The sequence below is a fragment of the Mytilus californianus genome, unplaced genomic scaffold (assembly GCF_021869535.1).
Source record: "Mytilus californianus isolate M0D057914Y unplaced genomic scaffold, xbMytCali1.0.p SCAF_1, whole genome shotgun sequence".
Classification (NCBI taxonomy): Eukaryota; Metazoa; Mollusca; class Bivalvia; order Mytilida; family Mytilidae; genus Mytilus; species Mytilus californianus.
Window position 1 is genome coordinate 17,437,215 of NW_026262581.1, and position 12,803 is coordinate 17,450,017.

At 33.2% G+C, this 12,803-nt stretch overlaps 1 protein-coding gene across 1 annotated transcript; it reads left to right on the plus strand.

The window, feature by feature from the left end:
- Nucleotides 1-9,597: 9,597 nt before the first annotated feature.
- On the plus strand, nt 9,598-11,244 carry LOC127700381 (short-chain collagen C4-like). The gene is made up of 3 exons (XM_052203828.1): nt 9,598-9,776; nt 9,988-10,059; nt 10,727-11,244. The coding sequence occupies exons 1-3, from the start codon at nt 9,638-9,640 to the stop codon at nt 11,203-11,205; spliced, it is 690 nt and encodes a 229-aa protein (XP_052059788.1). The 5' UTR covers nt 9,598-9,637; the 3' UTR covers nt 11,206-11,244.
- Nucleotides 11,245-12,803: the final 1,559 nt, after the last annotated feature.

Genomic DNA, 12,803 nt, shown 5'->3' on the forward strand with positions numbered 1-12,803 from the left:
TTGTTTTTCATATTATTGGTAATTTAAAAATGTTATAAAGACAATGTATAATTCCTTAGGTTAAGTGTTAACTGTCGTCTTGAAATTGATACTTATAAAGATAGAAAACAAAACAGATTACGAAATTTTCTTTACTTTTAAATGCTTGCATCTGAAAAATTTAAAACACCGACAAAGGAAAAATATATATTTTTTTTCAATCTGTATAATTACAGAAAAAAATACTCGTCCCGTTTCGTAGTTATGTTCATAGTTGTTGCTTTTGGGATATCCTTCTGTTAATATAAAGATAAGAAGATGTGGTCTGGTTGCCAATGAGCGAACTCTCCATCAGACAAATAGCGTAGAAATTAACAATTATAGGTCAACAATGAGCAAAATCCATACAACATAGTAAGTTACAAAAAGCCCCGAAATGACAAAGGTAAAACAATGCAAACCTTGAGTTATATGTTGTTAGGCACTATTGTTATGTATTAAAACAGATGTAGGGAATACGTCAACGACAGAAAAACACAATGACATCTGGAGGCCAAAATACAGTCTTCAACAATAGACGACAGGCACCATAGGCATACGAGTTTATTCTGGATTTTTGATGTTGTCTATTTTCTTTTGCCAAAAATGTTTCTTTGGATTTCGACTACATTTGTTTACTTCCTTGGTATCGCCTTACTTTTAGTATTTATTTTAAACATCAACTGCTTTCTCCAGAAAATACCAAAACTGCCTATAAAATACAATATGAAATTAACGATATTTTAAATGCCGTTAGGCAAATACAAACAGAATAAAATATACAGGAATAAGTAAAGAGATTTTGGTAGAGTTTTAAAATTCTTCAGTGTGTCCTTACGTCCTTTTTACGATTTGAATTTTCCTTGGAGTTCGGTATTTTTGTTATTTTACATTTTTTTAATCGCATTTTAAACCCCTACAAATACACAAGAATGGCGAAAGATACCACAGGGATATTTAAACTCAAAAGTAGAACACAATCTGACAGTGCCATGGCAAAAAATTAAAAAAAACCTAAAATACCAACAACAGTACAAAAACCACAACACAGAATACTAAAGACTGAGCAACACGATCCCCAACAAAAACCGGAGAGGGTCTCAGGTACTCCGCAAGGGTGTGCAGATCTTACTCCATATGTTGTACCCATCGTGTTGCTAATGTAAGTACAAACCATGCGATAAGTCTAATACGGTAGGTCACATTCGAGGAAAAGAACACATAGAGGTCAGCATACGACCTTTAACTATAGATATATATATAGGTATATATACGATATGTCAAGATCTAAATTGTCTTGAAGAGTCGGGTAAATTGAGAAATTAATAAACCTAGACTAACAAAGACCTACTGCCAATACCATATTTCCTAAATGACAAAACCACTAAGATAGAATAAAAGACATGCACTGATGAGGTTTCTGATTTGGGGCATGCATATGCACATGCGACGAGTTTAAAATAATCTATTATAGCGGTATGAAAGAAAGCAAAGACACAATGAAAAAACAACAAAGATAAACAATCCCGTATAAAATACCTCTCAATTACTGCTGATGTAAAATCATGCCACCTTACACTTAAATATTGGATGGTTCTGTTTCGGGGGAAATATCATAAACAAAACAGGAAGACGCCATCGTGTGTAATGCTTAGAATATATTTGTATATAAGTTTTAAGCAGAAAAAAATAAACATAACAGTTTTGCTTCTTACTATTGTTGGGGGAATTAAACATGGCAGCAACCCTTTAAAATTACAAAAAAAAAAGCATTCAATTCTGATAATTACATTTATATGTTACAACACTGAAATTTGTCGTAACGTTGTACTGGGAAGCATGTGCAGTAATGAATGTTGCATTTGATTGAAAAATACAATTTCATTTTGGAATGCCTCGCAATTGTTTTCAACCAATAAAAGTGTAGAATCTCACGAAATATACCTGTAATGTAACAATTGGTTAATTACAATATTTTCATTTTCTCGATTTTGTTTTCTGGCCTAAAATCTTGTATAACACACTTATTACAATACCAAATAACACCAAAGACGATATCACAAACATGCTAAACATCTTTATCGTGTTTGATTCTGATATTGTCAACTGTTAGTGGTCATTCAAATGGGTACTAATTTGGCATTACGCGTCCAAATTAGTTTTCGTAGTCTTATATCTTAAGACACATCTAAGAATAGCCCTCTGATATGTAAATTTATTGATTGAATTCTATTCTCCTTCGTGGCATTTTATTACAGTCTTCATTCTGATGGCTGGTGAAGTATGTATAGGTGGAGGCGCTTACTCTGTTGAGGCAGCCGTCTACCACGATTTGAATTTCGTGATTCCGTCATTTTTTCCATCTTTGTTTGCATATTCGAAACGGTTTTACGGAATATAAACATACGCTTAGTAACATGAAAATATTACAACCTATAGTTGCTTTGAAACTGACAAATATCGATGCAATTCTAATTGAACACGGGTTTTTTTTCACGCATTGAAATCATTGAAATCAAGATATTTCCGAAAATTTGTGTCAAATACGGCAACGGCTACCTATGACTGTGGTATAAAAACACAATTGTTTCAAATAATTCATCATTTTGATAATCAGTATTGACTGTATCTGTAACATTTTATGTCAAAACAAAAGTGCAGACTACTGAAATATTTAAATCGTTTGGGTGAAACGTCCATCAGCAGTGGAATCGACCCAGTGGTTCTAAATACTCATTAAAGATACCAGACCGACAATGTGGTATGCAAAACGTGCGTCTTGACTACATAAGACTAATCTGTAGTGCTCGAATCAAAACAGTAGGAAGGTTAAATTTCTTGATTGACAACATATTTGTTACGTTTGGAGGACGTGTTTTTCAACAGACTGTCGGAATTCCAATGGGAACCAATTGTGCCCCTTTTCTTGCCGACTTGTTTCTTTATTATTATGAGGCTGACTTCATACAGGAGCTTCTTAGGAAGAGAGATAAGAAGTTAGCAATATCCTTTAACTCTACGTTCCGCTATATAGATGATGTTCTCTCACTGAATAATACAAAATTTGGTGACTATGTTGAACAAATCTATCCCATCGAACTAGAGATAAAGGATAATACAGATACAGTTAAGTCTGCCTCATATCTTGACTTACATCTAGAAATTGACAATGAGGGTCGGTTGAAAACAAAACTTTAGCTTCCCAATTGTGAACTTTCCATTTCTATGTAGCAACATTCCAGCAGCGCCTGCATACGGAGTATATATCTCCCAATTGATACGATATTCACGGGCTTGTGTTTCCTATCATGATTTCCTTGATAGAGGATTGCTGCTCACAAGGACGCTATTAAACCAAGAGTTCCAAATGGTGAAGTTGAAGTCATCCCTTCGTAAATTTTACGGACGCCATCACGAGTTGGTTGACCGTTATGGAATAACCGTTTCACAGATGATATCGGATATGTTCCTTATGTCGTAACTACAATACCCTTCCCTTTTCACGAATGTGACTTACCGAATTAGACTATTTACCGGATTTGTAATAACATAAGCAACACGACGGGTGCCACATGTGGAGCAGGATCTGCTTACCCTTCCGGAGCACCTGAGATCACCCCCAGTTTTTGGTGGGGTTCGTGTTGCTTAGTCTTTAGTTTTCTATGTTGTGTCATCTGTACTATTGTTGGTCTGTTTGTCTTTTTTGTTTTTGGCCATGGCGTTGTCAGTTTGTTTTCGATCTATGAGTTTGACTGTCCCTTTGGTATCTTTCGTCCCTCTTTTTAAAAAATATACAGAAATTCAGAAAAATTGTGCCAAATACGGCTTAGGCTATGCATGGGGGTAGAAAATAACTGAGTGTTTCAAATAATTCAATATTTTCATTAAATGTAAGTTTATAGAAAATGATATTTCATGTCAACACAGCACAAGAGTGTTGACTGCTAGGTTGTTGGTATCCTTTAGGACGTAACGGCAACCTTCATTTGCATCGACCTTTTGGTTTGAAACTGAAAATTCGCGTACGGTTTAGAGTTGATCTTAATGACCGTTTTGTTACAGGATAACTAGGTATTGTTTGATACCGAGAACGTGTAAAATTATCATCCAGATTCAAAATTTAAAGAGATGGTTTAGTTTGGTAGTTTGGTGGATAAAGGAATTTTGAAATCGACCAATTAGAATTTAGAAAGCCTGAGTTTCTATTTTATATTATAATATGGTTTTTTTTCGTATTGTTAGATACATTGAAACAGTGATAATTGCAATTTCCAAAATATTTTGTAGCAAATTTAAAAAAAATATCCCTACAGTTTCAGACAAAATAATCCGAAAAAAGTCGCTTAAATAATTTCAAATGGTTTGGGTCTGTAGTTTTGTGTAGGAGAAATTTCAATAAGTCACCAATTAGAATCAATATTTAACTGTGACGGTCATGTTTTTCGTCCATTAGAAAGAAATGTGTAAATTTGTAGAGGACCATACACACATTATTCTGCAAAGTTTCTTTTACATTGATTTAGTAATTTCGGGGTAGAAGATTTATATGGGAACAGCTAACGATATGACGTCGGACAACGAATGAAGGCAATAGTTGACACTGGTTTCATGTCAAAGCAGAGCTAATAAAAGTTTTGAGAAACTTTATTCAAAAAATAAAATGAAAAAAGGAACTTCAACTTCTTACACTTAATGCAGCATATTCTTGGCTTTGATAACAGTCAAAAGTTTAAAAAGTAAAATGGCAAAAATACCGAATTCCAAGGAAAATTCAAAACGGAAGGTCCCTTATCAAATGGCAAAATCAAAAACTCAAACACAATTAGTGTTTTGTTCTTACGATAAAACCAGTGAACCGATTTAGTAATCGTCATTTTCTTTTCACGTCAATTGAATAAATTAGGGAAAATCTTTAATTGCTATGACGTTGACAAATATCGAGTATGAAACAAAACGAATTAAAGGCACACAATGGAAGCTGACAAAATATATTCTTCGTTATCAAAACTTTAAAAAAAAATCCTTCTGACGAAAGATATATTACAGCGCCGTCTAAACATCTTTCTAAAACTCCTCTTTCCATTCTTTCAACAGTAAAAGAGTGTTTTCAAAATATTGTAATGAGATATAATAAACAGGTGTGAATTCTAAAATTACTTTAGAGATCTCATGCAAAATCTTCAATCACAATCATCATAATTTTGCTCTAATATAGGGCAGTACATCATGATGTTTGTAAGGAAAATATTTAAGTAGAATGCCTTTAATCACAGCCATCAAAATACATGTACAGCAACACTATCAAACCATTTCAAACGAGAACAAAATCCTCAACAATTCATTTTGGATTATCACAAAATTATATGCATTTTATTTTTCATTGGTTAAACCCATTGCAAACATTTATGATATCCATACTTTCTATATTGGCATTATTTTTATAAATATTCGCTGTATTAGTCATAGTTGTAGAAGATATGAAAATTAGTCTCAAAGTAATTATATGCCATTTTTTATTCAAAAGAAGTGTAATCTGCTGAAGGACTCCGTTGGGGATAGCGCTAGAAAATTGACAAAATATATTCGGTGGAACCGGACAGTTTGTCTGAATATTTGTATGAACTATTTAAAAGCAAAAAATTTATAGAATATAAGACTTATCACCGAGTTTGTTTTATCAACACGACGGATGCCACATATGAAGCAGAATCTGCTTACTCTTCCGGAGAACCCGAGATCAACCCTGGTTTTTGGTTGGGTTCGTGTTCCTCAGTCTTTATTTTCTATGTTGTGTGTTTATACTATATGTTGTCTTTTGTCGTTTTTAGCCATGGTGTTGTCATGTTGTCATCTACTTATGAGTTTGAATATGCCTTTTGTATCTTCTGCCTCTCTTTTGTTTTCATTTATTGCCACTGATGAAGGTAAATCCAGAAAAGCGCTTTGAACTGACGATATTTCCATTTATCAGCACTGGGTAGATACAACTGCTGGTGGACTGTCAGAGGATATCATCAGCCCAGTAGTCAATGTTCCGATACTGATACATGATTTTATACCACATTTTTATAAAAATTCCATGTTGACTTATGCCGAAACTACTAAAAAACAAAAGTTTCAACTACCTAAGGCAAAGTTGACCGTAGCTTAATTTGCCTATTTTTTTTAATGTCCCTTCTGGTCAAATTACTCCTAACGTGTCTTCATATTTATACATCCCTGGTTTTGAAATTTTTTAGTTTAAGTGATCCCCTTCACGGCGTACGAAATTTGAAAAGTATTATTCTGAAATAGTAACACAGGATCTAAACATCTGCTTGTGGACTGCTGATACTATCTGAATATATATATCTAAATATTATTAACAATGACAATGTAAGCTTATTTTTTTAAAATAAATGTATCTTACCACTGAAAGAATGCATTTGATTATTGTAGATGAGGTGAAGAAAAAAAAATAAAGAATTTAAGAAAAGGTTGCGCGGTTATGTGAGCACAAAACGGTCAAACTTTTTTCAGTTACCAAGAATCTTTTAAAGGATTCTTCTTGAAACTACCATGGTGTTATTATGTACATTCGAAAAAAACATTGTCTGTGCGTGATGTATTACTTTGCGGTCAAAATGGGGATGTGAAATCCGATGACTTGCGTAGTGAATGCAACACTCTCTGCACTTTACGAACTCTTGTAACAACTCTTCGAGGGGTCCGTAGATGACTTGATTTCTTTCCCTATCTAATATATCCTCATTTTCCAGATTTTCAAATTCCCCGCACATCATCCCGGCTGACCTCCTATTACAGGTCCTATCTATTGTATTTATTGTTAATTTGTTCTTGCCCTGAAAATGCATGATGTATTTGTCACGTGATGTTTAGCACACAACAATTTATCTACCTATCTGTGACCTACTTTAATCCTTTTAAATATTCCTACAGATACTCTAAATTCAATTAATCAAATCAAATGCAATTTTCAGCAATATTATTAAGTATACTCTCCATGCCGCTACAATTAGATGTGGATTTTTTTTTTAAATAAATACATATCCACTTTGCTTAATCGTTACAGTGCCTTTGTGCTTCAATTAAACTCTTTCATAGAACCAAGATAGTTATTATCTATTATTCTAGCTCATTACCATTTTTGATTTTTTATATTGACACTTGTTACTGAATATAAGATTCGAAGCGCATGTCGAAATATCTATAAGTAGAAAGAGACGCATAACATGTCGATACACCTGCTATGATTCATGTAAAGTTCAATTTCCTCAAGGATTTTTCTTTTTTTAACTATTTTTTCATTTTTTTTCATCGTCCGTTCGTCTGATAGTTTTTTTCTTCTGTCCGACATGTGTATCTGCATTTGCATGACGGAACTTTGTGAATCTTTCACAGGATCTTGCTCATATGATGTTATTTTGCACCTCTTATTTCATTTCTTAATCTGAATGATTTCTGGGGTTACTTTTGAATGACATGGACTTCTTCCTATCTGTACACTTGGTCAATGCCACTACTGGTGGACTGTTAGTCTCCGAGGGTATCATTTTCTCAGTAGTCCGTGCTTCGATACTGACATGATTTAAAACATATATTTATTTAAAATGTCCCGTTCATAAATTTAGAAATAATTCAGAAAGTAAGGTTCCAACTCCAAAGGCAAAGGTGACCTGAAATAAATTTTGCTATTCTGTTTAGATCTTTTTTTTTTTTTGTTCTTAGCTCGCTATGTTGCCGTGTATTTACGAATTCCTGGTTTTCAATTGTTTAGGTTTGAGCGTTCTTGATAAAGGTAAATCCAAAAAGTGTTTCAGACGTACGAAATTTTAGGAAATTCAATGTTATCATAAACTCAGTTGCCAGTGCTTCGATACTATCGTCATTTATAACTTATAGTTATTAACATTTCCCGTTCATAAATAAATAAATTAAGAAGAAACTAAGGTTCAAACTCACTTAGACAAAGTTGACCTCAGATTAATTTGGCTATTCTGTTTAGGCCAATTTGGTTATATACTCCTAACGCTACCCTATGTTTACGCATCTGGCTTTTAGTTTGAGCACTCCTGGTGAAGATAATCCAGAAAAGCGCTTCACGAAATTTATAAAGTGCTTATTTCATGTCCCCTTTTTCTCCTATATCCTTAATCATAATTTGTTGAAATTTTCGCAGAATCTTAACCACAATAAACCATTGTGCACCTCCTAATTGGTTTTTGATATACATTAGTTTTGGGTTTTCCCTTACCAAAGCGTGGATTATGCAAAGGGCTGGGGTTCTCATTTTGTAAGCAATGCTTTAAGCATCTCTTGTTTATAAATTAGGACACGAGAAGAAATGAAATTATAGATAGACATTAATTATCAAAATATTTTTTTAAAAATCTTATTGGTCAAGGAAAGCTTAAATCGACTCCAACTAAAAACAAACTTTACACTGTTGTTGGAATTGGTTTCAGCAAGCTTGATTTTGGATTTAAAAAAAAATCTCGTTTGTCGTTCTTGATTATGGAACTTTTTAACAGTCATATTTAAGGCACTAATCATACACCGAAGGAAATTCTCATTCAAATTTTTCTACAGAGCCTTTTTTCTAACGCCTGATAAAATGCTTTCTTAAAATTCCATTTATTCTGGCAACAATTTCAATATGCTCATGGTGTGCGTATCATAAACTCTTTGCGCGACTGCTGTTCATACTTACCATGTATTTATTTTTGAAATTACTAATTTTGTTGCTTTATTTTTTTATTTCGACTTGTTTGTTTATTGAAAATATGATACGGTCATCCTAATTATTTATGTTATTCATACATTATTTCCTACCTGTTAATTTACGTGTACTTAATACGCCCCGTGGTGTTCTTTGCAATGCTTGTTAGATTTGTTTTTATCCGTTATAGTCTCTTCAAATCGCGAATGAAGCGTGAATGACTACTAGCAAGGAATTTATTCGGCTGAAGCCATCTTCAACTTAAGATAAGGTATGAGCTTTTTGTTTGTGTGTCGGATCCCTTGTGACTTTGTGTGCCAGATCCTTGTATTTTCCCGGTTTCGATGCTTTATCCTTATATCGTAATTATGTCGAGTCAAAACACAATTATTGTATATTTATTTCTACGGATTCTTGGGCCTTAGAAAATCTTGAACACCATAGTTGACAAGATTAATTTGATAGCGTGGGTATATCGTAAACGACTGATTTTAGAATATAAAGAGTAACACTATTTTTAATTCACTTATTTCCTTAAATCGCAATGTAACAAATTCAATTATAGAAATTGCCGTATTCAGGTAAAGCAACAAAAGATTCGGGTAATTCAGTCAATTCGATATATTTTCTTCAATAATATCAATTAGTTGTACTTTGGCCAAAAGAACTGAGCACCCAGAAACTTCGTTTTAGGATTAAGGATCCATGCAACAGTCATTTATAGAATCTCAACTAAAGATGACATTTAAAAATCACGCACAATAACAATTAAAGGTTTCGTATTACACATCGGTTACATCAACAAACATTGAAATTTTTTCATCAATAATAAAACAAAAGTAATCATTCTTTGTATTAGTACACCCAATAGTGGGCTACGGATACAGATTTAACATTATCATGTTGAAGATCAGTTTGGTTGTCCTTTTATCCTGTGTTTGTTGTCGAGCTGGAAAGCCAGGATGTTTAAAAGAACACCTCATAAAAGAAATTGAGAGGAACTTGAGAGATCTACAATCTATGCATGTTCACACAGATGGTATGTTTTATTTTCTTCCTTTCCACATGCTAAGACCATTTGTTAAGAACTGAAATTCTTAGTCGTATTCATACATCTTCTTATATCCATATATTAACGTTGAATTTATATGGCAAAGGGTGTAAAACGTGATAAAATTCTAAAACTCGCGCCTTAATTATGATAAAATGTTAATAAAAAAAATATTAACATGACCTGTCTTTATCTCCAGAAAACTCAGGCGAGACGTATATCAGATGGGGGAAAACATTATGTCCAAAAGAGTCTAATCTTATTTATGATGGTAAGTTGTTACTGCAGTTCTGATATAAGCTATCATCATAAAAACAAGTGTTAAGCATAACATATACTTTTGTTTTAATGTTATGAAAGAAATTTAAAAAGTGTTCATAAAAATCAGATGACTTAAGGATGTTCGCTACTCTTGTTTTCGACTTTATGTCAGATACTCGGAATACTCTAGTTTTATTCATGTAGTGCCAAAAAAAAAAAATTGCCAGCTAACCCCTACTTTTCTTTTCATAATGTTATTACATATAGTTTAAAAAGCCATTTTTGAAAATCTTATAAAATCCTTGTTATTTTTCATAGTTTTAGAAAGAAAAAAGGTGCCAATGTTTAATGTATGAAAAATCAAGAGAGAAACATTTCCCGCCAAATTTTCAATTGTTTATATCTCTAATAAAAAGGACACAGACCTATCAATTTTTTCTGCTTTTTAAGTTCCGTTATTTATATACTATCAGTTTATTACAATCTTTAATTACGCTTCTTATTTTGAAACAGAGGATCGAACATCCTTAAATAAAAACACTTTCTATAATACACAAAGAAAAGCAAATAAAACTAAGGCTACATGTTTGAATAATGTAGCAAAACTTAAATTGTAATTGATGTTCCTTTGGTAAAAAAAATAAAATGCATATGACAATTTAATGGAATTTTTGTAGGATATGCTGCCGGAAAACACTTCAACATGGGTGGGTCCGGGACAAATTTTCTATGTTTACCGAAAAATCCTGAATGGAATGACTATAAGGAAGGGGTAAACACAGGGAGAGGTAGGATATATGGTATCGAATATGAAATGGCTTATAACAAGCCATATCCAAAGACTTTTCACGATAAAGATATGCCATGTGCTGTATGCCAGTCTAGAAAATCAACAATTTTAATGGTACCAGGTAAAGTAACATGTCATGACGGATGGCATAAGGAATTCTCTGGATATCTAATGTCGCAGTCATGTACAAATGGTCGTACTCCATCAGAATATATCTGTGTAGACGAGAAACTGGAATACGTGCCTGGTGGAGATGCAGATCGTGATGAAGGTGTCGTATATCCAGTGGAAGCTGTTTGTGGAAGTTTAAAATGTCCACCGTACGTTAGTGGCAGAGAGCTTACTTGTGTTATCTGCTCCAAGTGAAATACAAAACTTTAATCTGAAATAAAATATGTAAACACATTTTGGTTCATGTTATTGGTGTTTTACAAATGTCATTAATAAAATATATAATTTCTTAGGTTAAATGGTAAATCGTTTTTCAACTGATTTGTTAAAATTTATGGTTATGAAGATTAACGACATTACGGAACACGAAGTTTTCTTTACTTTAAACATTTAAAACTGTAACTTTTAACATCAGCATAGTAGAAAATTAATCTTTATTCTTTCAATTTGGCATAATACATGTTCATCCCGGGCCGCAGTTAAGCTCGTGGTTGTTGCTGTTGAATATCCTTCTGTTTGTTAGTTATGGCAATTGAATTATATGTTGCCAATCAATATTGGTCATGAATTAAAAGAGCTTTGGAGAATACGTCAACGACATTCGAACGACACACAAAACCAAAATACACGAAGAGGCTAACACATAGTAAACAACAATAGTCAGGGACAAAAGAGTTCAAACCCATTTTGTTTTGTGTTGCTAAATCATTAGTTTTCTTTGTTGAGTTTTGTGACGTTTTTGTTTTCGTCTTTTCGTCGTTTCGTCCATTTTCTTTTGATAATAATGTTGCTTGGCCTTCGACTACATTTGTTTCATTCCTTTGTATAGCCTTACTTCTCCAGAAAATATCACAACTGCCTATAAAATGCAATACGAAATCAACACTATTTGAAATGACTTTTAACGAAAACAAACAGTATGAAATATCAACCAGAAATCAGATGAGAGATTTTGGAAAATTTATAAAAAAAAAAATCAATGTGTCCTGACGTCTTTTTTGTTTATGTTTTGAACCCCTACCAATACAGATTAGTGGCGAAAGATATCAAAGGAATATTCAAACTCATAAGTCGAAAACAAATTGACAGTACAATGGCAAAAAACGAAAAACGACGAAAAGACCAACAACAGTAAACAAAACACAACATAGAAAACTAAAGACTGAGCAACACGAACCGCACCAAAACCGGGTTGATCTCTGGTGCCCCAAAATGTAAAGAAGGTCCCGTCATCTGTGAAACAGATATTCCATAACGGTCAACAAACTCGTGATGGCGTCCGTAAAATTGTCGAAGGGATGATTTCAACTTAGCCACTTGGAAGTCTTGGTGGAAATGTAGATTCAGGTCTTCTTTATTACACCAACAAGCCAAATACGTCCTAGGCTACCTATGCATGGGGTAGAAAAAAAATAAGTGTTTCGAATAATTCAATATTTTGATAAACTTTAAAGAAAATGACGTATCAATGATATGTCATGTCAACACAAAAGCGTTGCCTACTACGTAGTTGATATCCTTTAGGACTCAATGGCATCAGACATTTACATCGTTATAATGGTTGTTAATTAAAACTCAACAAAAGTACCAGGCTGACCATTTAATACGTCAGACTCAAATTTCTACATAAGACTCAATAAAACAGTTGAAAGACCAAATCAATTACGAAGTGGACGAGCATTAAAACTTCAAATTGCAGGGAAATTGTCAAAAATGCTAAAATGAGTGTTAAGCTTATCAATATCCTGATAACACACAAAAAGATAAATTAAAAGAACCTTTGAAATCATTTC

Coding starts and splice junctions, on each gene's coding strand:
- LOC127700381 (XM_052203828.1), top strand. CDS start 9,638: ATGTTGAAGATCAGTTTGGTTGTCCTTTTATCCTGTGTTTGTTGTCGA. Junction 9,777..9,987: donor TATGCATGTTCACACAGATG/GTATGTTTTATT, acceptor CTTTATCTCCAG/AAAACTCAGGCGAGACGTAT. Junction 10,060..10,726: donor GTCTAATCTTATTTATGATG/GTAAGTTGTTAC, acceptor GAATTTTTGTAG/GATATGCTGCCGGAAAACAC.